General features: G+C 36.8%; 1 protein-coding gene and 1 pseudogene across 2 annotated transcripts; one reads left to right on the top strand and one right to left on the bottom strand.

Annotated features, from left to right (window-relative positions):
* Positions 1-9,292: 9,292 nt before the first annotated feature.
* Positions 9,293-10,234, bottom strand: LOC128594699 (olfactory receptor 12D3). Its single transcript, XM_053603606.1, has one exon. The coding sequence runs from the start codon at positions 10,232-10,234 to the stop codon at positions 9,293-9,295; it is 942 nt and encodes a 313-aa protein (XP_053459581.1).
* Positions 10,235-15,120: 4,886 nt separating this feature from the next.
* LOC128594102 (26S proteasome non-ATPase regulatory subunit 14-like) lies at positions 15,121-16,036 on the top strand (annotated as a pseudogene). Its single transcript, XR_008382491.1, has one exon. The product of XR_008382491.1 is annotated as a 26S proteasome non-ATPase regulatory subunit 14-like (transcript).
* The last annotated feature ends 10,513 nt before the right edge of the window (positions 16,037-26,549 follow it).

The raw sequence follows: 26,549 nt of genomic DNA, 5'->3' as shown, positions 1-26,549 counted from the left end.
GATGCCCGAAAGTGACAAAGTGGCTTCAAAAGCACAGAGTCTCTTCTCCATGAGATTATGAAGGAGAACTTTCCAGACATGCCAAGAGATACTGAAATTCAGATAGCAGACAGTTTCAGAACTCCAGCAGGACTCAACCCGAATAAGACATCTCCCAGACACATCATAATCAATTTCACTAAAGTTAATATGAAGGAGAAAATTCTGAAAGCTGCCAGATGAAAGAAAACCATTCCCTACAAGGGGAAGAATATTAGAATAACTGCAGATCTCTCTGCTGAAACCTTTCAAGCTAGAAGAGGATGGTCATCGACTTTTAATCTCCTAAAACAAAATAACTTTCAACCCAGTATCCTGTACCCAGCTAAACTGAGCTTCATTTATGACGGAGAAATTAAATACTTCAATGACATTCACATATTGAAGAAATTTGCCATAACTAAACCAGCTCTCAAGGATACTCTCAGACCTATCCTCCATAAAGACCAGCATAACACTCTACCACAAAAGTAAACCCACCCAGAAAATTTTGATCAAATTCCAACTTCCACAGTTGCAAAAGGATTAAAAATGTCCACCGGACTCTCAAAAGTCTTATCAATATTCTCAATTAATGTGAATGGTTTAAACTGCCCTCTAAAGAGGCACAGGTTGGCTGACTGGATACAAAAACTCAAACCAGATATCTCCTGCATACAAGAATCACATCTTACATTAAAAGACAAATATACACTCAAGGTGAAGGGATGGTCATCTATATTCCAGGAAAATGGAAACCAGAAAAAAGCAGGCGTTGCAATCCTGTTCGCAAACACAATAGGCTTTAAACCAAGCAAAATAATTAAGGATAAGGATGGACACTTCATATTTGTTAAAGGTAATACTCAATATGATGAGATCTCAATTATTAATATTTATGCACCTAACCACCTCAATTTATAAGAGAAACTATAACAGACATGAACAACTCTATTTCCTCCACTTCCATAGTAGTTGGAGATTTTAACACCCCTTTAGCAGTGCTGGATAGATCCTCCAAAAAGAAGCTAAGCAAAGAAACTTTAGATTTAAACTCAACCATTCAACATCTGGGCTTAAAAGACATCTACAGAACATTTCATCCCAACAAAACTGAATACACATTCTTCTCATAAGCCCATGGAACATACTCCAAAATCAACCACATCCTAGGCCACAAATCTAACCTCAGCAAATTTAAAAAAATAGAAATTATTCCTTGCATCTTCTGAGACCATCATGGAATAAAAGTTGAACTCAATAACAAAAGAAACCTGCATACCCATACAAAAACATGGAAGCTAAACCACCTTATGCTGAAGGATAGATGGGTTATAGATGAGATTAAGAAGGAAATCACCAAATTTTTGGAACAAAACAACAATCAAGACACGAATTACCAGAACCTCTGGGATACTGGAAAGGCAGTCCTAAGAGGGAAATTTATACCACTGTAAGCCTTCCTGAACAAAACAGAAAGAGAGGAAGTTAATAACTTAATGGGACATCTCAAGCAACTGGAGAAAGAAGAACACTCCAACCCCAAACTCAGCAGGAGAAAAGAAATAACCAAAATCAGAGCAGAACTAAATGAAATTGAAAACAAAAGAATTATACACAGATCAATAAATCCAAAAGTTGGTTTTTTGAAAAGATCAATAAAATAGATAAACCTTTGGCCAAACTAACCAGGAAAAAAAGAGCAAAATCTCTAATTTCATCAATCAGAAATGGTAACGATGAAATAACAACAGACCTCTCAGAAATTCAAAAAATCCTTAACAAATACTACAAGAAACTCTACTCTCAGAAATATGAAAATCTGAAAGAAATTGACCAATACCTGGAAGTACGCCACCTATGAAGACTTAGCCAGAATGAAGTGGAAATGTTGAACAGGCCTATATCAAGTTCTGAAATAGCATCAACTATACAAAATCTCCCTAAAAAGAAAAGCCAGGACCAGATGGCTTTATGTCAGAATTCTACCAAACCTTTAAAGAAGAACTAGTACCTATATTACTAAACCTTTTCAAAAAATATAGAAAAAGAAGGAATATTACCCAACACATTCTACAAAGCAAACATCACCTTGATCCCCAAACCAGGGAAAGACCCAACAAGAAAGAAAATTATAGACCAATATCACTAATGAATATTGATGCTAAAATACTCAATAAGACCCTAACAAATAGAATCCAACAATACATCAAAAAAATTATACACCATGACCAAGTGGGATTGATCCCAGGCTCTCAAGGCTGGTTCAATATACGTAAATCTATAAATGTAATTCAACACATAAACAAACTAAAAATAAGGACCATATGATTCTTTCAATCGATGCAGAAAAAGCTTTTGATAATATCCAGCATCCCTTCATGATCAGAACACTTAAGAAAATTGGTATAGAAGGGACATTTCTTAAACTAATAGAGGCCATCTACAGCAAACCCACAGCCAATATCATATTGAATGGAGTTAAATTGAAATCATTTCCACTTAGATCAGGAACCAGGCAAGGTTGCCCATTGTCTCCATTGCTCTTTAACATTGTAATGGAAGTTTTAGCCATTGCAATTAAGGAAGAAAAGGCAATCAAGGGTATCCACATAGGGTTAGAAGAGATCAAACTTTCACTCTTCACAGATGATATGATCGTGTATCTGGAAAACACTAGGGATTCTACTACAAAACTTTTAGAAGTGATCGAGGAATACAGCAATGTCTCAGGCTACAAAATCAACCCCATAAATCTGTTGCCTTTATATATACCAACAATAACCAAGCCAAAAAACAGTCAAGGACTCTATTCCTTTCACAATAGTGCCAAAGAAGATGAAATATTTGGGAGTATACCTAACAAAGGATGTGAAAGATCTCTACAAAGAGAACTATGAAACTTTAAGAAAAGAAATAGCTGAAGATGTTAACAGATGGAAAAACATACCATGCTCATGGATGGGAAGAATCAACATTGTTAAAATGTCCATACTACCCAAGCAATATATAATTTTAATGCAATTCCTATTAAAGCTCCATGGTCATATTTTAAAGATCTTGAAAAAATCATACATCGTTTTATATGAAATCAGAAAAAAAACTCAAATAGCCAAAACATTACTCAGCAATAAAAACAAAACAGGAGGAATCATGCTACCAGACCTCCGACTGTACTATAAATCGATAGTGATCAAAACAGCATGGTACTGTCACAAAAACAGGAAAGTAGATGTCTGGAACAGGATAGAGAACCAAAAGATGAATCCAGCTACTTACAGTTATTTGCTCTTTGACAAGCCAATTAAAAACATTCAGTGGGGAAAAGATTCCCTATTTAAAAAATGGTGCTGGGTGAACTGGCTGGCAACCTGTAGAAGATTGAAACTGGACCCACACCTTTCACCATTAACTAAGGTAGACTCTCACTGGATAAAAGATTTGAACTTAAGACATGAAACTATAAAAATACTTGAAGAAAGTGCAGGGAAAACTCTTGAAGGAATTGGCCTGGGTGAATATTTTATGAGGAGGACTCCCCAGGCAATTGAAGCAGTATTAAAAATACATTACTTGGACCTGATCAAACTAAAAAGCTTCTGCACAGCCAAGAACATAGTAAGTAAAGCAAGCAGACAACCCTCAGAATGGGAGAAAATATTTGCAGGTTATACCTCCAATAAAGGTCTAATAACCAGAATCCACAGAGAACTCAAACCTATTAGCAAGAAAAGAACACATGACCCCATCTCAGGGTGGGCCAGGGACTTGAAGAGAAACTTCTCCAAAGAAGACAGACGCACAATCTACAAACACATGAAAAAAAGCTCATTATCCTTAATCATCAGAGAAATGCAAATCAAAACTACTTTGAGATCTCACCTAACCCCAGTAACAGTAGCCCACATAACAAAATCCCCAAACCAGAGATGTTGGCATGGATGTGGAGAAAAGGGCACACTTCTACACTGCTGGTGGGAATGCACACTAATACGTTCTTTCTGGAAGGATATTTGGAGAATACTTAGAGACCTAAAAATAGACCTGCCATTCGATCCTATAATTCCTTTACTAGGTTTATACCCAGAAGACCAAAAATCACAATATAACAAAGACATCTGTACCAGAATGTTTATTGCAGCCCAATTCATAATTGCTAAGTCATGGAAGAAACCCGAGTGCCCATCGACCCACGAATGGACTAGCAAATTGTGGTACATGTATACCATGGAATATTATGCAGCCTTAAAGAAAGATGGAGACTTTACCTCTTTCATGTTTACATGGATGGAGCTGGAACATATTCTTCTTAGCAAAGTATCTCAGGAATGGAAGGAAAAGTATCCAATGTACTCAGCCCTACTATGAAACTAAATTATAGCTTTCACATGAAGGCTATAATCCAACTATAGCACAAGACTATGAGGAAAGGGCCAAGGAAGGAGAAGGGAGGGGGGAGGTTAGGTTGGAGGGAAGGTAATGGATGGGGCCACACCTATGGTGCATCTTAGAATGGGTACAGGCGAAACTTACTAAAGGCAGAATACCAATGTCTTTATACAATAACTAAGAAAATGCCATGAAGGCTACGTTGAACAGTTTGATGAGAATATTTCAGATTGTAGATGAAACCAGCACATTGTACCCCTTGATTGAACTAATGTACATGGCTATGATTTAACAATAAATAAATAAATAAATAAATAATAAAAATAAAAATAAAGAAAGTTTTGGGAACTTTGAATAACCAGAAAAGAGTAGATTACAGAAAAATTGAATGAAGTTCTCAGACAAATGAGAACTAATCGTAGAGGAAATTACTGACAACTAGAGAAGATGTTAAATAGTCACCAAATAGCTAAACAACGAAGAGGCATCCCTGTCAAACTGATCACTTTTTTTTTTTTTTTGAGACAGAGTCTCACTTTGTCATCTTTATTAGAGTACTGTGGCATCATAGCTCACAGCAACTTTAAACTATTGGGCACAAGCCATTCTCTTGCCTCAGCCTCCCAAGTAGCTGAGACTATAGGTGCCCACCACAACCCCTGGCTATTTTTGGAGATGGGGTTTCACTGTTGCTCAGGCTGGTCTTGAACTCCTGACTTCAGGCAATCCACCCACCTCAGCCTCCCAAAGTGTTAGGATTACAGGTGTCAGTCACCATGCCCGGTCCTAAACTGATCACTTTAAACAGTAACACTGAACACTGATGATGCAAAAAAAAAAAAAAAAATGTTAAAGTAGAAGCTGTAATGCAGGTACAAAATTCAGTGGTGAAAATAGTTCTAATCTTTGAATTGATGAATGTTAGTTGGGAAATATACACATAAATATGAAAAGTCTTTATTTGCATTCTGGAGAGCTAGTTTTATTATATTGCTGTGGTTGTGTTTGTCTGAAAGGCCTCCATTTCATACAACTTGTTTACTTGAATTTCATATATTATATTTATACCATAATGTGTGCCAGAATAACAGTTATCGAAGTTGTAATTGAAAACCATACAAGGTAGAAATTTCTAACTAATCTATGATTATATTGCATAAAATGTTAATATAAAATTATACTACTTTACATAATTTTATACTATATTATATTAATGCTTAGTTCTATAATAAGTTTGTATCTGGATAAATTCTCATTCAACTTTGGCTTTAATTTTAGTATTGCTTAATATGTCTTTATACATCAACTAAGTGTTTAAAGATAAATGTTTTTATTCAAGCCCACATTAAGCTGTGATCTGAAGAAGATCCACTTGAAAGGAAGCATATAATAAAGTCAGAGCTCTCTAGACATTAAGAACCCCAAAGGCGAGACAACATTTATTTTACTCCCTGCTGTATTCCAAGTACCTAACATAATGGTAGTAACTTATTCCTGAATAAATTATCCTTTTCATGGTTTGCCTTTTACCATCCTGAGTTTATTTTTATCAGCATGGTTTAGCATGCATGGTATGCTGGTTCAGCACATGGAATATGAAACAAGCCAAGCTGGCTTCACCACTTATTTTTGTGTGGTCTTGGGCAAATTACCAAACCTCTCTGTGTCTTAGTTCCTTAATTTATAGAGTGGCAATAATAAGTGCTACCTCACAAGATTGTTAGGAGAATTGAATTATTTATTATTTTCAAATTGCTAGAAATGTACCAGACACATATTCATCATTAAGTTTGTTAAATAAATATTTTATTATTTATATAGAAAGAAGATATTTATGTTACAACCTGACACTGACATGCCATGTGACTCTGCAAATCACTAAGTCAAAAATCTTTCAGTTGAAAACGAAGTCACTTCAAATCCACCTGCTATACAAAAAGATTTTATCAGCTTTTCTGTATCAATTTTTTCAATGAATCAAGCTGTTGAGTTAATGACGTATTGATTTTGTGCATATTCTGCCCTTGCTCTCTGCTTCCTCCGTTAACTGTCATGATTCTGAGCTTCCTGGGCTGCCCTCTAATAGGACACCTCACCTGCTTTGTTCTGTGTCCTACAACCATGTCAGACCATTCTCACAGTTAAGTCTTGAGCCAAGAATGTGGTCCCCTAGCTATGCAGGAAAATCAAATAGGTTGAATTAAAAATCCCCAAATTTTCAGAAACCCTTTCTCATTCTTTCCACAAAGCAATGACTTCAATAGATTACTTCAGTGGCCTTTCATGACATGCTCACTGAAGCAGCTGCAGCTGGTTATCAAACAAGAAGTACACTCAATGTCTAAACTAGTTTGCCCACTGACAACCATTCAGGAGCTGTCTATGCCCACCTCTTCTAATTTACTGTGTTGCCTTCCAAAAGCTGTTTATCAGCATGCAGTGATTGGCGGTATTATCTTCTGCTTTGCCCAGCTATACATTCTATGGCCCAGCGCTGCCTTCCAACCATGGAAAAAAATAAAATAACTGAGAGATCTGAACAAAGATTCCAGAGCCCCTTGGATTCTCCATCAACATCAGAGTCCTAAACTCTTTGTTTATTTGTTTGTTTTCCTACTGGCTTCCTTTGTATCAAAACATATTAAACCTATTTTCAAAGTGGTTACTGTAGGTTGTTTTCCTAGACTGGCATAGAAATGAGAGACCTCAAAAATGACAAATGGATGGTCCTGTGAAAAGGAGTTAGAAATAGAGTGAGATAGAGTTAGACAAGTGATCATTTATCAGCTGAACTTCATACAGCAATGCCATCCTCCAACCCCAGAATATCAGAGAATCATGAAAACATTTTAGAGTGTCTATTGCCATGCTGCTCATAGTGTATATTCAAAAGATAAGATATTTCTGTACAAGTATTTGAGTAAAGGCCATAGAACCTTGAAAGTTGTCACATATGCACTTTCTGTGACATTGTAGGGTCTTTCCTCAAAGGGATCCTGCATCTCCTTCAGTTAATAGGTTCTGAGAATTGGAAACTGAATGAGGAATCCTGGAAACTGAGGGAGGAATCCTGAATCTCCATTGATGTGGCTGGAAACTGAGTGAGGAATCCTGAATCTCCATTGATGTGGCTAATATCAGCCTTTCTGCTAACCCAGTCTTAATACAAATCAACCAATCAATATCTTTATTACTTTGCATGGATGTTTCCCATAATCAATTTGCCATGACCATAGATCTATATACATCAGAAACCCCTGATTGTTGTTTGAACCTTACTGCCTGTTATAGTAATTTCATCCATTTTGTCTCTGACAGATATTCTGATATTCTGTTAATCACATCTCTAAGTAAATACCGTGTCTTTCTCCACCAATAATTAGCTAATTCCAATAGTCTAATATCACCATATTCTCTGAATCACTTAAGGCTGTGAATTTTAGAAGAATCGATATAGTGTGAGTATGAGTGTGTGTGTGTGTGTGTGTGTGTGTGTGTGTGTGTGTGTGTGTGTGTGTGTGTAAGAGAGAAGCAAGAGAAAGTATGATGACTTCTAACACCAGCTACCTAGAATTAGGCCAAAATTCACAGATTAGGGCACAGCCCTCCACAAAACTGCTATTATTTCAAACACTGGCCACAAGGGGGGAATTTCCAAGCCCTACTACTGCTGGCCATCTGTCTACAAATTGAGGAATTACCACCTTGCCTTCAGGTTTGATACCTTGCTAGAATAACTCATAAAACTCAGGAAAGTGCTATACTTAGGACTTCAGTGTTATCATAGAAAAGCATACAAATCAGAGACAGCCAAAGGGAAAAACACATTGGGCAGACTCTGGCAGGGTCTTAAATACAACACTTTTTTGTTCTTGAGGTGTGTTACCCTGCCAGCACATAGGCATTCAAAAACATAGAGAATATTTCTAACCAATGAAGTTCACCTGAGCTTTGGTGTTCAGAATTTTTATTAAGGTTTCATTACATAGATACAATGGAGTGAATCATTGGCCATGCAACTGAACTCTGTCTCCAGCCTCCCTCCTTCTCCCGCAGATCAGGCTGGTGTCACCATGACTCAAACTCCAAACCTGGAGTTTGGACACATGTTTGGTCTTTCTGGAGTAATCATTCTCCACCCTGAAGCTGTCTTAGGGCCTACCATGTGTCACCTCATGAGCATAACAAACTAAGGTGTGATCCAGTGGCTCATTAATAACAGACACTTCTGTTACTTAGGAGATTCCAAGTCTTTTAGAATCTCCATGCCAGGAACCTAGGACAAATACCAGACAAATTCTTTTTTATAATCAAGTACCTACCCTCATGCTTCCTTCTTAACTCCTTAGCACATAACTGCCTAGAGATATATACATATGGATTTGTTTATTGTGTGCCCCCATCCCACTAAAGTTATGAGGAATTTATTTTGTTCTTTCTCTTTTTTAGAAACAGGGTTTTGCTCTGTCAGCCTGGTTAGAGTACAGTGGTATCATAGCTTATTGCAGTCTTAAACTCCTGAGTTCAAGTGATGTTCCCACCTAAGCCTCCTGAGTAGCTGAGACTATAGGCATTGCAGCACCATTCCCAGTTAATTTTTAAAATTTTTTTTGTAGAGACAAGTTTTTCTATATTGCTCAGGCTGGTCTCCAACTCCTGACCTCCAGTGATCCTCTCCCTTCAGCCTCCCAAAATGCTGCGAGCCACTGTGGCTATCCCACTTCCATGTTTCTTGAACCTACTCCACTGCCTAATATACACTGAAAATTACTGAAAGAAAAATAAAAAACAAAGTAATCATTTATTACAGTTTTTACATTTATTACAAAAGTGATGGAAATCAGTCTTATTGGAAAGCGGGTATGTCTCATTACTTCTAGCAGCGCTACTGCCAGTCTTTAAACAACTTCTTCCCAGAGATTTTCTTCAAAGCCAACATCACTTCTTTGTTCCTAAGGGTATATATCAGTGGGTTCAGCACTGGGGTGACAGCACTATATATGATGGCCACCATTCTATCCTGAATCATGGAGGTGGCTGAGGCAGGACGAATGTATGTGAAGCCCACAGGTCCATAGAAAAGACATACTACCATAAAATGGGAGACACAAGTGGACAGAGCCTTATGGAGTATTCTGCAGGACCAGTTCTTGGACAGAAGGAAGCCAATAATATAAAAGTAGGAGAGAAGAGTCAGAAGAAAAGCTCCCATGGATATGCTGCCTGTGACAACAGAAAGAAGCCACTGATTGAGTAGTGTGTTATTACAGGCCAGTTCCAAGAGGGGCTTGACATCACAGAAGAAGTGATTAAGTTTCTGAGAGTGGCAAAAATTCAGATGTGCAGTTATAACAGAATGCATCAGAGCATAAAAGAAGCTGGTGAGCCAGGCCACAGCTGCCAGTAGAATACACACATTGGGGTTCATGATGACAATATAACGAAGTGGGTTGCAGATGGCAACAAAACGGTCAAAGGCCATGATGGCCAGTAAAATGGCCTCTGTGCTTCCCAGGAAGTGGAAGAAGTATAGCTGAGTGATGCAGCCGAGGAAAGATATGGCCTTGTGAGTGGAGACGAGGTTTACGAGGACCTTGGGCAGTGTCACTGAAGAATAGCAAATGTCCAAACAAGAAAGGTTTCCCAAAAAAAAGTACATAGGAGAGTGGAGTTTTGGTTCCAAAATAACCATTACTAAGATAGCTCCATTTCCAATCAAGTTTATAAGGTAAATGGTTATGAAAATCACAAAGAAGAAAGGCTGCAGCTCTTGAACACTGGTCAGGCCAAGTAAAAGGAATTCATTCACTGTCGTAACATTCTCCATTACTCTTGGAGGGAAATTCAACAATAACAATGAGTTAATTTATCTGAATTTTAACTTTTACACTTTGGAGATTAAATAAAGCTACTTTACCTTTTGTAGGAATCTCAGGGGAAGCTATCGTGTAAAGAATGTTTAGCAACAGTAAAACTAAACTTACAGCAAAACTAAGGAAGACTAATATACTAATAAATTCTAATCTGGTAAAATAGCACTTGATTAACAAGACCAGCATGTTCTGAATGACTCAGATAATTAAAAGGCATTTTTAAAAGTGTGAAGTATAGAATATGGCCATAACCTCAGGTACAGCAATAGAATTAAGGGTTACACAAATTTAAAATGTACAAACAAAGGGAATCGTTTTTCAACTTGGGATTCCATGTTGTGCAATAACACAGATGTAACCCAGTGGAGATTTCTCCTAAGATCCATAAAAGCCAAAGGAGATTAACACATCCTTTCTGGTAACCAAAACTTCAGTGAAGCTAAGTGACAAAAAACTCCACAAACTACAAATATTGTGTAAGTAGAGAGGGAAAAAAAAAACAGTAGAATTAGCACAATTAGCCACATGACAGTGAGACTGTGAGTAAAATTGAGAAAAACATAAGTAATGGGAAGTCCTGTCAGAATAACTTTGAAAACATTCCAAAATTTTCAAGGTGAAAGAGACTCTCCTATAAAGCGTAGGGATTTCATAGGGGTAGGGGATAAAATAAGGCACATACTAAGCATTAAGGAAGATTTTTAACAGGCATAGTAAGTGTAAGAAGAATGAAGAGCACCTTGTCATTTGAATATATAAATAAATAAATAATCACCACCACTGTATTGGTGGAAGAGGGAACACTTGAGTGGAACTGGAGAGGCTACCTGGTGCACTCTCCCACCCACCCACACTAGTTCCCCTGCTAATAATTGGTTCATTGCTCATTTCTCCTCATCTTCCTATGTCTTAATGTTGGAGTACTCTGGGACTCAGTCTTCTATCTCTTCTCTTTCCCCCCCACTCCTCTAACTACTTCCTTTGATGATCTCACTAGGTTAATGGCTTTCTATATAATCTATTCTCTGACAACTCTCTAATTTATATCAACAGTTAAACTCTTCTTTGAATTTATGCATTTCCAACTGCATATTGAATATTTCCCTGGGATTCACATTAAGCACACAACACTTAACCCCAGATATTTTGCACAAATTTCATGCATTCTTCTCTGTATGGTACATAATAACTCCACCCTCTCAGATGCTCAAGCCAAAAACCATGAGTCAAGATTGACTCTGAATGAGTCAATGACTCTGAATGAGTAAGATTGACTTTACTCATTCTCTTATATTCCATTTCATTGACAAATCCTACTGGCTGTAGCTTCAAAATAAATAGCCATTTTTACTATTTCCTGTGCTACTCTGTGCAATCCAGAGTAGTGCTTGTGCCTTACTTATTTGGAATATTGGAATAATAGTATTTCCACTCTTGCCCAACTAACACTATTCTTAAGACAGTGTCCAAGATTATTCTGTTAACTTAGGTCTAATGCTCCCAAGGGTCCTCAAACTGTGGCCCGCGGGCCACATGAGGCTGTGTGATTGTATTTGTTCCCATTTTGTTTTTTTACTTCAAAATAAGATCTGTGCAGTGTGCATAGGAATTTGTTCATAATTTTTTTTAAAAAACTATAGTCCAGCCCTCCAACGGTCTGAGGGACAGTGAATCGGCCCCCTGTTTTAAAAGTTTGAGGACTCCTGCAAGCTTTCTAATGGTTCACATATTATTTAGAGTAAAATTCAAAATTGAACTCAAAAATTCAAAGTAGAGTGGCCTGCAAGATCCTGTATGATCTGACCTCTCTTACTTTCTGCATCTACTTCTATTCTACCCCTTGATTACTCAGTTGCCTTGATCTCTGTGCCATTCCTAGAACTCAGTAGTAACTCTCCTACCTCAAGCTCTGTGTACCAGCTCTCCACTTGGTTGAAACACTGTTACTCTTCATAAATCCACATGGCTAATTCGCACATCTCTTTCGGGTCTTTCTCTAACATGTAGAAATCTCTGATTGCCCTATGTTAAGTTACAACATCCTCTCTTTCTGTCTCTCCGCCTCTCTGTCTCTCACACATACAGAGAGCCATCCTTTTCTGCTTTGTTGTTATCAATAGCACTTATCTTAATCTTAATATTGGATTTTATTACCCATCTTCAACTTAAATGTTAGCTTTAGAAAGGAACAAAAATATTGCCTATTTTATTTAATAATGTACACCTGTCACCAAAAACAGTGCCAAACACACTGCAGATACTCTCTATACATTTATTTAATTAATTAATGGATTGTTATGGTCTACTTAATGTTTGTCAGCTATAAAAACTATCCTTATGAGGTCAGAGGATTATGTACTCTATCTGTAATCTATCCACAATATTCACCTGAATGGGAAGCTAAACTCAGAAAGGACCCTCCCACTTTTATTAGCAGGCATGGCAACATAGAAAGTGTATATTTGTGCAATGAATCCCCAACAATAAAAATAAATAAATAAATAAATAAATAAAAAGAAAGTGTATATTTGTGGGTTAAGAGGTTTTTGACCATATAAGGACAGTTGCTCCAGCAATTAATTTTGGCATGGCCTGATCTCAATGACACTAATGATTCTTACTTATTAATTACCATCAGTGAAAAGTATTTACATTTAACTACATAATTGTCTACTTGACATAAAAGGCTAAGAGCTCCATCCTGTCAATATGGATATAGAAGAAACTTTTTTTTTAGATTATTGAAACTTCCTCTTTAGTCAAGGCTTTTTAACATGTAACAGATTTCTTAAATAAAATGGAAAGCTTCCAATACATTGAAACAAATCTAGAAGTCACCACACATAAAACACCCAGAAAGAAAAAATAAAACATCAAGTTTACACAATCCCTGTAACATCCATGGTCTTACTCTCAGATGTTCCCTCCATCTCTAAGTGCATTCTCCATCTCCAAGAGCATATGGTGGCCCTAGGGCCATACTCTACTAAGGCTGTGGCCCTCATCTGACTGGACTGTGGTGTTTGGTTCCACTCAGGAAGTAAAGCAGTGACCAGCACATTCAAACAGTGTGTTAGAAGGCACTGTAATAGTGTTATCAGAAAGATGTTATAAAGTAAAGACAGATGTTTAATGCTTCCGGCTGAAAAGTGCCTTGCCAGCTTCATTACTTTGGCTTCTTGGGTAGTGGACACCAGAACAGCAAGATGTGAGGTTCTGGTTCATGAATCTTATAATGGACCCATCCTTGACTCTGCTGAACACCAAGATTCCTCCACTCAGATTCAGACATCAAAATGTGTTTTAGGAACCAGGTTGGTTATATCCTTGGGCGACATGCCATGCCTACCCACAACTGGATTGGGGCATGGATTTGTTGGTGTGTGGCATATAGGTGTGACATCAGAAGAAATATTTTAAATGGAAGTGTTGATAATGGGGGGAAGAGAATTAATTCCAGGAATTACAAACATAGCTGAGGGATATTGGAACAGATGCATTTAACAAGGATTCGGGATGTACACACATGAAACTACTTAAGCAAATATACCACAGTTCTGAAAATATTTTTCTTTTTTTCCTGTGTAATAGCAGCATCCCTCTTCTATTGAAAATAATACCAATACCACTGTAAAGTTATGTAATCTCTAACACTAAATGCAACCTAACATATTATCTATCTAACACTGGAAATGGAATCTGCTACTTTTCTGAATGAGAATTTTTGTATATACTTTAAGATATATACTTTTCTCTCCCCCTCACTTCCTTTTTCCATTTATCTCCTCTCTTTGTAAGACTATACACATCACCACCACCACCTCCACTAAATAGTTATATACACACATTTAATTACAACATACACCTGTACTTAATCAACAAGACAGCCTACCATGAAACAAATAAAAATACATACAAATAACTATATTGGGAAATTTAAAGTTTTCCTAGTTAATGGCTTATGCCATCAGTGTACCTGTTGTTGCACCTTATAATTTCCATATCGTATTCAAAAAGATTGTCCAGTTACCTCTCACTCACCCATTCCATGGATTTAAGCCCCTTTTCATTAGAAAATTTTCCTCTAATGTCACTTTTCTATTTATTATAAGCTACTTTTTCCTTCACTTTCTTGTGTACATACCTTAGAATAAATTTAGGTTTTGGCTCAAAAATAATATCCAAAAATCAGAGATTAGGTCTATTTATTGTCTCCTTAAATAAAATTATCAGAGTAAGTTCTGGGAGCTCAAAGCCTCATATATATAATTTCATTGCAAATAGTTTATATATAAGGGTAACACCAAATCTTAGCAAATACTATCTCTTATTCTGGACGGAGAACAAACAGGCTAAATCTTCTATAAATGTCCCCAGTGGGATCTTGAGTATTAATGTCTTGGGATTTTCTCTCTAGAGATGTATTCTTTCTGTATTTCTCTTCCAATACATGTCATTTTATTCCCTTCTTTGGTATGTTTGTGAAATCATTACATTGATTTAAAAGTAATAATAATAAGTTTTGGAGAGAGTCACAAGAAGAAAAGAGTGTTAAGAATATAAAAGAAAGAATTCTTTTCAATGGAATTGGGCTGATTCTTCACCAGTTCACGGAGTCAGTGAGGGGTGGGTCTGAGCAGCTGCTGCTGCTGCCTCCGCGTTCATGTCACCCCAGTGGCAAGACAAGGGTCCAGACCGCAACATCCTGCCTCTTGCCTACCATCAGGAAAGAGAGAAAAAATACTTGGGAAAATTACACCTGGCAGAGAGCTTTTGTCTTAAGAAATTTGTCAAACTCAACAAATTGAAGCTTAATACCTTAAGAGTTACTGATCAGAAATACGGACAGACTCTTAGATTTGGAGGAGGTATGCCTGGATTGGGCCACGGGCCACCTACAGATGCTCCTGCCATGGACACAGTAGAACAAGTCTATATCTCTTCTCTGGCACTGTTAAGAATGTTAAAACGTGGTTGTGCTGGAGTTCCAATGGAAGTTATGGGTCTGATGCTTGAAGAATTTGTTGATGATTACACGGTCAGAGTGATTGATGTGTTTGCCATGCCACAGTCAGGAGCAGGTGTCAGTGTGGAGGCAGTTGATCCCCAGTGTTCCAAGCTAAGATGTTAGCTATGTTGAAGCAGACAGGGAGGCCCGAGATGGTTGTTGGTTGTATCACAGTCACCCTGGCTTTTGCTGTTGGCTTTCTGGTGTGGATATCAACAGTCAGCAGAGCTTTGAAGCCTTGTCGGAGAGAGCTGTGGCAGTGGTTGTGGATCCTATTCAGAGTGCCTTCAGATTGATCAATGATAATATGATAGTCTTAGGACATGAACCAAGACAAACAACTTCAAATCTGGGTCACTTAAACAAGCCATCTATTCAGGCATTAATTCATGGACTAAGCAGACATTATTACTCCATTACTATTAACTATCGGAAAAATGAACTGGAACAGAAGATGTTGGTAAATTTGCACAAGAAGAGTTGAATGGAAGGTTTGACACTTCAGGACTACAGTGAACATTGTAAACACAGTGAATCAGTGATAAAAGAGATGTTGGAATTAGCCAAGAATTATAATAAGGCTGTAGAAGAAGAAGATAAGATGACACCTGAACAGATGGCAATAAAGAATGTCGGCAAGCAGGACCCCAAACGTCATTTGGAGGAACATGTGGATGTACCTATGACTTCAAATATTGTCCAGGGTTTAGCAGCTATGTTGGATACTGTTGTATTTAAATAAAGCAATGCAAAAAGCAAAAAAAAAAAGAAAGAATATAAAAGACACAAGTCCTATCCTTGAGAAATCTAATATCTAGTGAATGTGAAATACTATTACTTAGAGCAATATAATGGAAACTAAAATAATTATAAATTGAGTTTTACATGTGTAGAAAAGGAAAAGAGTTAGGTAAATTATGATCAAAGAGGGAAGGCTGAACACTGAAGATAAATTCATTTAATTTACTTTTAAGTATTACTCTTGGCAAAAGCAGTTTTATATATGGAATTTATTGAAATAATGCAAAGCATATAACTAAAGTCATTATTTATATATTATTTCTTTTTTGATTTTTTTTATTAAATCATACCTGTGTACATTAAGGCAATCATGGGGTACAATGTGCTGGTTTTATAAACAATTTGAAATATTTTCATCAAACAGGTTAACATAGCCTTTGTGTCATTTTCTTAGTTATTGCGTTAAGACATTTGCATTCTACATTTAGTAAATTTAACATTTAACCTTGTAAGATGCACTGTAGGTGTGGTCCCACCAATTACCCTCCCTCCACCCATACTTCTTGATACTATTTCTTAATGTGAATAGAGAAATGATACATTTCCAGGATTCTATGTCAATTCAGTAACAACCAACAAAATCAATTTTATGATTTATTAGAATGTTACCAAAGTTTTTTTTAAACACAATTTTTGTTATCTTAGGGCAAGGGTCAAGTAAGGAAACTGGTTTTTAGACAATTTGGGTTTTAGGGTACAAATTCTTAGATTCTTTATTTTTTTACTTCAAATTCTTAGAAGGGTTCTCAGCATTGGTAGCACAGGATCAAACCTGGCCCAGGGCCACCTAAACAACAATGATAACTGCAACAAAAAAAAAGCCAGGCATTGTGTTGGGCACTGCATTCCCAGCTACTTGGGAGGCTGAGGCAAGAGAATTGCTTAAGCCCAAGAGTTTGAGGTTGCTGTGAGCTATGACATAAGGGCACTCTATCAAGGGTGACATAGTGAGACTCTGTCTCAAAACAAATAAACAAACACATACACACACAAAAAAAATTAATATGAGAGTACAAATTCTTAGTTTACATTGATCTCACTTCCAGGATGAAGTTCCCGTTTTAAAAAAGCCCCTCACCCAGGGGTCATGTTATACACCCTCACTAGATATACATTAGGTAAGATCCCGCCTCATGCCTTCCCTCCTTTTGCTGAATGTCCTCCCCCTCCTCTTCCCACCTTCCTCGACCCCCATGCTAAACTAAATTTGTGTTTTGGTATGCATATGAGTATGTAATTGTTTATATATTGGTTTCATATTAGTATAGATTACATTGAATATTTCTTTTTCCATTCTCGTGATACTTAGAAGGATGTATATATAGCCAAGTATACTCATGTACCAAAGAGAAAATATTCTCACTATATGTGATAGTAGGCCCACCAATCTCAGACCCCACTGCAGATCCAGCAGCAGCCATGTGACCTGGCTCCAACCCCACTTGACTGCAATTCTGTGGGCATTCCTTTTGGCCTGAGGACTCAATAAAAGAAAACCTTTACCTGCCTAAATCAGACTATAAAGACTGAAAGAGGTATTTTCTCCTTTGAATGCACAGAAACCAGCGGAGGCTACATGGATAATGAGCAATCAGGCAAATGTGACACCACCAAAAGAAACTAATAATATCTGCTAACTAACCCCAAAGAAATGTAGATCTATGCATAGCCTCCATTAAAAACCCCAAATGACTGGGTTTGGAGATCTTTGGGATATCTGAACATATGGAGGCTTACAGGAGCATAAACAGGACACTCATCCCCAACTACAAGGGCAGAAGCTTCTGCACTCAGAATCCTTCTAGACCTTGTCCTATATGTATCTCTTCACCTATTTGAGTTTTTAAAAATATTCGTTGTCATACCTGATAAATTCTGTGAGCCATTCCAGCAAATTAATCATACCTGAGAAAGGTGTCATGGGAACTCTGATTTCTTGTCAGTTGGTTAGAAAGATAGGCAAATGTGTTTCATAATTGTGCATCAGTTATTAGCCCTTTGACAGATTTGTAACGTGAATATCTTCTCCCATTCTAAATGGGAAAAAGATTAGGTTGTCTATTTGTTTTGTTGATTATCTCCTTAACTATGCAGAAGCTTTTTAGCTTGATCAGGTCCCATTCATTTATTTTTATTACTGCTGCAATTACCAATCAGGTCTTCTTCATAAAATCATTGTGTAGGCTGATATTGATAAGAGTTTTTCAGAGTTTTTCCCACACTTTCTTCTAGAGTTTTTATTGTTTCATGTCTTAGATTTAAATGTTTTATCCACAGTGACTTAATTTTTGTAAGTGGTGAAAGGTGTTGGTTCAGTTTCAATCTTTTATATATGGCTAACCTATTCTCCCAGCACCATTTATAAACAGGAATTCTTTTGCCCAGTGTATGCTTTTGTTTGGTTTATTGAAAACCAGATGACAATTCGAGGCTGGCCTCATCTCTAAGTTCTCTCTTCTGTTCCATAAATCTATGTCTCTATATTTATATCAAAACCATGCTGTTTTGATCATTACAGACTGATAGTATAACCTGAAGTCTGATAACATGATGCCTCCAGATTTGTTTTTATTTCTTAGAATTTTGGTAGGTATTTGGGTTCTTTTTTTTTTTTTTTGGTTCCATACAAAATGAAGAACTATTTTTCAAGTTCTTCAAAGTATGACATTAGTACTTTAATGGTGGTTTTATTAAATCTGTAGATCATTTTGTATAGTATAGATATTTTAACAGTGTTGATTCTTATCAGCCACGAGCATGGTATGTTTTTCCATTTTTAACATTCTCTGCATTTCTTTTCTCAGGGTTTCATATTTCTCTCTGTAGAGATCCTGCATATACTTTGTTAAATATATTCCAAGGTATTTAATTTTCTTTGAAGCCACTGTGAAGGATAGTGTCTTTCATTGGATCACCTGCTTAATTGTTGTTGAAGGCTACTGATTTGTAAATATTGATTTTACATCCTGAGATGTTATTGTATTTTTTGATCACTTCCAGGGTTCTCGTGGTTGAGTCTTTCAAATTTTATAAGGTCATATCATCAGCAAAGAGCAAATGCTTAACCTCCTCTGCCCCCATTTGAATGCCCTTAATATCCTTCTCTTGCCTGCTTGCTTTGGCTAGAACTTCCAGCACTATGTTGAATAATAGTAGTCAAAGTGGACATTCTGTGTGATTCCATTTCAAAGGGGAAATGCCTTCAGTTTTTCTTTGTTCAGTATAATATTAACTACAGAATTGTCATACTATTCTGTAGTTCTATGGATTCTATCAGTTTAATAAATGTCCAATCTATGCCTATTTGCTTAAGTGTTCTTATTAGAAAAGGATGCTAAATTGTGTCAAATACTTTTTCTGCTTCTATTGAGAGTATCATATGATCTTGGTTTTTTCCTTCCGTTTATGTGGTGGATATAATTTATGGATTTGTATTTATTAAACTAGCCTTGCATCCTTAGTAGAAAGCCAAACTGGTTATGATGTACTATTATTTTGATGTGTTGCTGAATTCAATTTTCTAGGATTTTTTTTTTTTTTTTGAGACACAGTCTCACTTTGTCACCCTCGGTAGAGTGCCGTGGCATCACAGCTCACAGCAACTTCCAGCTCTTGGACTTAGGCGATTCTCTTGCCTCAGCCTCCTAAGTAGCTGGGAATACAGACACCTGCCACAGCGCCCAGCTATTTTTTTGTTGCAGTTTGTCCAGGGCTGGGTTTGAACCAGCCACCCTTGGTATATGGGGCCAGCGCCCTACTCACCCAGCCACAGGCACTGCCCAATTTTCTAGGATTTTATTTAGAATGTTTGTGTTGATATTAATTCATGATATTGGCCTGTAGTTTTTGTTTGTTTGTTTTTGGTTTTTGTTTTTTGGGGGTTTTTTTAGTGCTTTCCTGGTTTTGATATCAGGGTGATATTTGCCTTGTAGAAGGAGATAGGGAGGGTTACTTCCTTCTCAATATTGTGAAGTAAATTATGCAACATAGGTACACGCTCTCTGAAGCAGCAATTCTTCACCTGTGGTTCACGACCCACAGGAACTGTATTAAAAGCTGTGGCATTAGGAAGATTGAGAACCACTGCTCTAAAGGTTTGGTAAAATTCTTGTGTGAAACCACCTGGCACAGAACTTTTTTGTTGTTGAAATTTTGGTGCTTGATATTGGTCCTATTTAGGAGTTCTATTTCTTCCTGGTTGATTGTAGGGAGGTAGTGTGATTCCACAGATTTGTCCATTTCCTCCACATTTTCAAATTTCTGGACATAGAGTTTTTCATAGAATTCAATGATTCTACAAAATCAGAGAGTTATTACTGCTCTCTCAGCTTTTAATTGTTATAAATACCTTAATTTCTCCTTCATTTACTTTAATTGATTACATACTGTGATAAAACACTTAACATACAATTTGCCATCTTAACCATTTTTAATAGCACTGTCAGTAGTGTTAAAAGCATTCACAATGTTTTACAAGCAGTCTCCAGAAAACTTTTCACCTTGAAAGACTCCACGTTTTCATTTTTGAAGGATAGATTTTTCTGGATATAGAACTTTTGCTGACAGTTTTATTCTGTGCCATACCATCACAGACTTGCCTCCATGATGGCTTGTATAAAATCCACTGTTACTGTATAGATACCCTGTCATGATGAGTTATTACTACTGTTAATATTCTTTGTCTTTGTCTATCAACAGTTTGGTTATAATGTTTCTTTGTATGGATATCTTTGAGTTTATCCTGCTTGGAGTTCACTGAACTGTAGGTTCATGAATTTTCTCAATTTCGGGAAGTTTTCACTTATCATTTCAACACATATATTTTTTTTTATTTTTTTAATCACTCACATTTATTTTAACTATTAATATTGTACAGTAAAACAAGCAAAGTGAAACAATTCCTATCCAATAGTTAGAAAAATCATAGGAAATTATAAATAATAGTATCTCTTTGAAGGTCAAAAAGCAAAATTTACTTTTTACTTTAGAAACTGCTGAGTTTGCAAATAATTTTAATAGGATATGAACTATACAAACATATCAAATCAGGCAAAATAAAAGAATTTTAGGTCAGTCTTTAAATTAGCAGTTCATAATCTCTTTAAAATTGCTCCAGTACAGATGTTGACCTAATAGTTAACAGACACTGAAAATGTATTACATGTAAAGATCAGTATCTGAACTAGACCTTAATTTGGTTAACTGAGGAGATAGCACTTTTATCCTCATTTTATAGAGGAAAATGTTCAACTTAGTGTGGTTAAATGGTTTTGCCAAGGTTTCTTTTTTTTTTTTTTTTTTATTGTTGGGGATTCATTGAGGGTACAATAAGCCAGGTTAGATTGATTGCAATTGTTAGGCAAAGTCCCTCTTGCAATCATGTCTTGCCCCCATAAAGTGTGACACACATCAAGGCACCACCCCCCTCCCTCCATCCCTCTTTCTGCTTTTCCTCACCTCCCCATAACCTTAATTATCATTAATTGTCCTCATATCAAAATTGAGTACATAGGATTCATGTTTCTCCATTCTTGTGATGCTTTACTAAGAATAATGTCTTCCACTTCCATCCAGGTTAATACCAAGGATGTAAAGTCTCCATTTTTTTTAATAGCTGAATAGTATTCCATGGTATACATATACCACAGCTTGTTAATCCATTCCTGGGTTGGTGGGCATTTAGGCTATTTCCACATTTTGGTGATTGTAAATTGAGCTGCCATAAACAGTCTAGTACAAGTGTCCTTATGATAAAAGGATTTTTTTCCTTCTGGGTAGATGCCCAATAATGGGATTGCAGGATCAAATGGGAGGTCTAGCTTGAGTGCTTTGAGGTTTCTCCATACTTCCTTCCAGAAAGGTTGTACTAGTTTGCAGTCCCACAAGCAGTGTAAAAGTGTTCCCTTCTCTCCACATCCACGCCAGCATCTGCAGTTTTGAGATTTTGTGATGTGGGCCATTCTCACTGGGGTTAGATGATATCTCAGGGTGGTTTTGATTTGCATTTCTCTAATATATAGAGATGATGAACATTTTTTCATGTGTTTGTTAGCCATTCGTCTATCATCTTTAGAGAAGGTTCTATTCATGTCTCTTGCCCATTGACATATGGGATTGTTGGCTTTTTTCATGTGGATTAATTTGAGTTCTCTATAGATCCTAGTTATCAACCTTTTGTCTGATTGAAAATATGCAAATATCCTTTCACATTGTGTAGGCTGTCTCTTTGCTTTGGTTATTGTCTCCTTAGCTGTACAGAAGCTTTTCAGTTTAATGAAGTCCCATTTGTTTATTTTTGTTGTTGTTGCAATTGCCATGGCAGTCTTCTTCATGAAGTCTTTCCCCAGGCCAATATCTTCCAGTGTTTTTCCTATGCTTTCTTGGAGGATTTTTATTGTTTCACGCCTTAAATTTAAGTTCTTTATCCATCTTGAATCAATTTTTGTGAGTGGGGAAAGGTGTGGGTCCAGTTTCAGTCTTTTACATGTAGACATCCAGTTCTCCCAACACCATTTATTGAATAGGGAGTCTTTTCCCCCAAGGTATGTTCTTGTTTGGTTTATCGAAGATTAGGTGGTTGTAAGATGTTAGTTTCATTTCTTGGTTTTCAATTTGATTCCAAGTGCCTATATCACTGTTTTTGTGCCAGTACCATGCTGTCTTGACCACTATGGCTTTGTAGTACAGACTAAAATCTGGTATGCTGATGCCCCCAACTTTATTTTTATTACTAAGAACTGCCTTAGCTATACGGGGTTTTTTCTGGTTCCATACAAAACGCAGCATCATTTTTTCCAAATCTTGAAAGTACGATGTTGGTATTCTCATAGGAATGGCATTGAATAGGTAGATTGCTTTGGGAAGTATAGACATTTTAACAATGTTGATTCTTCCCATCCATGACCCTGGTATGTTCTTCCACTTTTTAATATCCTCTGCTATTTCCTTTCTGAGGATTTCATAATTTTCTTTATAGAGGTCCTTCACCTCCTTCATTAGGTATATTCCTAGGTATTTCATTTCCTTTGAGACTATGGTGAAGGGAGTTGTGTCCTTAATTAGGTTCTCATCTTGACCGTTATTGGTGTATACAAAGGCTACTGACTTGTGGACATTGATTTTATATCCTGAAACATTACTGTACTTTTTGATGACTTCTAGGAGTCTTGTGGTTGAGTCTTTGGGGTTCTCTAAGTATAAGATCATGTCATCAGCAAAGAGGGATAGTTTGACCTCCTCTTCTTCCATTTGGATTCCCTTTATTTCCTTGTGTTGCCTAATTGTATTGGCTAGAACTTCCAGCACTATGTTGAATAGTAAAGGTAATAGAGGACAACCTTGTCTGGTTCCAGTTCTAAGAGGAAAAGCTTTCAGTTTTACTCTATTCAGTAAAATACTAGCTGTGGGCTTCTCATAGATAGCTTCAATCAGTAATCAGTTTTAGAAATGTGCCACCTATTCCTATACTCTTCAGTGTTCTAATTAGAAAAGGATGCTGGATTTTATCAAATGCTTTTTCTGCATCTATTGAGAGGATCATGTGATCTTTATTTTTGCCTCTGTTAATATGGTGGATAACGTTTATGGACTTGCGTGTGTTAAACCAGCCTTGCATCCCTGGGATGAAGCCTACTTGATCATGATGAATGACTTTTTTGATGATAAGCTGTAATCTATTGGCTAGGATTTTGTTGAGAATTTTTGCATCTATATTCATGAGTGAGATTGGTCTGAAATTCTCCTTTTTGTTTGGGTCTTTTCCTGGTTTTGGTATCAGGGTGATGTTTGCTTCATAGAATGTGTTGGGGAAGATTCCTTCTTCCTCAATTTTTTGGAATAATTTCTGCAGTACAGGAATAAGCTCTTCCTTGAAGGTTTTATAGAATTCTGGAGTGAAGCCATCTGGACCAGGGCATTTTTTGGTTGGAAGATTTTTTATTGTTTCTTTGATCTCAGTGCTTGAAATTGGTCTGTTTAGGAGCTCTATTTCTTCCTGGCTAAGTCTAGGGAGAGGGTGTGATTCCAAATATTGATCCATTTCCTTCACATTGTCAAATTTCTGGGCATAGAGTTTCTGGTAGTATTCAGAGATGATCTCTTGTATCTCTGTGGGATCAGTTGTTATTTCCCCTTTATCATTTCTGATTGAGGTTACTGGAGATTTTACTTTTCTATTTCTCGTTAGTCTGGCCAATGGTTTATCTATTTTATTTATTTTTTCAAAAAACCAACTCCTTGTTTCATTAATTTTCTGAATGATTCTTTTGTTTTCAATTTCATTGACCTCTGATTTGATTTTGGGTATTTCTTGTCTTCTACTGAGTCTAGGCTTAGATTGTTCTTCTTTTTCCAAATCCATAAGATGGCTTGTGAGATTGTTGATGCGCTCTCTTTGTTTTTCAAATGTAGGCATCTAAAGCAATGAATTTTCCTCTCAAAACTGCTTTTGCAGTATCCCACAGGTTTTGGTAGCTTGTGTCTTCATTGTTGTTATGCTCAAGGAAGTTAATGATTTCATGTTTTATTTCCTTCCTGCACCCATCTGTTATTCAACAGAAGATTGTTTAATTTCCATGCCTTTGTGTGGGGTCGAGCGTTTTTATTAGAGTTGAGTTCCACCTTTAGCGCCTTATGGTCTGAGAAGATATAAGGTAAAATTTCAATTCTTTTGATTCTGTTGATAATTGTTTTGTGTCCCAGGATATAATCAATTTTGGAGAATGTTCCATGGGGTGATGAGAAGAATGTATATTCTTTATCTTTGGTATTGGAGTGTTCCATATGCATCTGTCAAGCACAGTTGTTCTAGGGTCTCATTTAAATCTCTTATATCTTTGTTTAATTTCTGTTTAGAGGATCTGTCCAGCTCTGTAAGAGGAGTGTTAAAGTCCCCTGTTATGATGGTATTATCAGATATCATATTGCTCAGACTGAGTAAGGTCTGTTTCAAGAATCTGGGAACATTTAAATTGGGTGCATAGATATTTAGAATTGAAACATCTTCTTGTTGTATTTTTCCCTTGACCAATATAAAGTGACCATCTTTGTCTTTTTTGACTTTAGTTGCTTTAAATCCACATGTATCTGAAAATAAGATTGCAACTCCTCTTTTCTTCTGAATGCCATTTGCCTGAGAAATTGTCTTCCAACCCTTGACTTAGAGCTTTAATTTGTCTTTTGAAGCCAGGTGTGTTTCTTGCAGACAGCAAATGGATGGCTTGTGTTTTTTAATCCAGTCAGCGAATCTATGTCTCTTCAGTGGGGAATTCAAGCCATTAACATTTATTGAGATAATGGATAAGTGTGGTAGTATTCTCTTTGTCGTATTTTGTGAGAGTCCATTGCTTAGTTTTATCTTTTGCATCAGTGTGGAGGTTAGGTTCTGTCCTTTAATTTCTGAGTTCTTGCTTTGCTGCTGATCCATTGTGGTGGTCAGTGTGCAGAACAGGTTGAAGTATTTCCTGTAGAGCTGGTCTTGTTGTGACGAATTTCCTCCATGTTTGTAGATCTGTAAATGATTTGATTTCTCCATCAATTTTGAAGCTTAGCTTAGCAGGGTACAGAATTCTGGGCTGGAAATTGTTCTGTTTAAGTAGATTAAAGGTACATGACCATTGTCTTTTTGCTTGGAAAGTTTCATTAGAGAAGTCTGCGGTCACTCTGATGAATTTGCCCCTGTAGGTCAACTGGCGCTTACTCCTGGCAGCTTGCAGAATCTTTTCTTTTGTCTTGACTTTGGACAGGTTCATCACAATGTGTCTTGGAGAAGCTCGGTTAGAGTTGAGGTGACCTGCGGTCCAATATTCCTCTGAAAGCAGTGTGTCAGAATCTTTGGTGATGTTTGGGAAATTTTCTTTTATAATATTCTCTAGTATGGCTTCCATTCCTCTGGGGCATTCTTCTTCCCCTTCTGGAATTCCTATAACTCGTATGTTGGAACGCTTCATAAAGTCCCATAATTCTGACAGTGAACGTTCTGCTTTCTCTCTCTTCTTTTCTGCCTCTTTTACTGTCTGAGTTATCTCAAGAACTTTGTCTTCTACCTCTGAAATTCTTTCTTCTGCATGGTCTAACCTGTTGCTGATACTTTCCATTGCATCTTTAAGATCCCTAATTGACTATTTCAGTTCCTTCAGTTCTGCTATATCCTTTTTATATTCTTCATATCGTTCATCTCTGATTTGATTCTGTTTTTGGATTTCCTTTTGGTTATTTTCCACTTTATTAGCAGTTTCCTTCATTATTTCCATCATTTCTTTCATTGTTTTCATCATGTGTATTCTAAATTCCCTTTCTGTCATTCCTAACATTTCTTTACAGTTGAAATCCTCTGCAGTAGCTACCTCATTGTCCCTTGGCGGGGTTGTTCTGGACTGGTTCTTCATGTTGCCGGGAGTTTTCTGCTGATTCTTCCTCATGAGTGATTTCTTTTATCTGTTTCCTTGCCCTAATTTTCCTTT

This window comes from Nycticebus coucang, chromosome 9 (genome assembly GCF_027406575.1).
Source record: "Nycticebus coucang isolate mNycCou1 chromosome 9, mNycCou1.pri, whole genome shotgun sequence".
Taxonomy (NCBI): Eukaryota; Metazoa; Chordata; class Mammalia; order Primates; family Lorisidae; genus Nycticebus; species Nycticebus coucang.
This window is presented reverse-complemented; position numbering and strand designations above follow the sequence as displayed.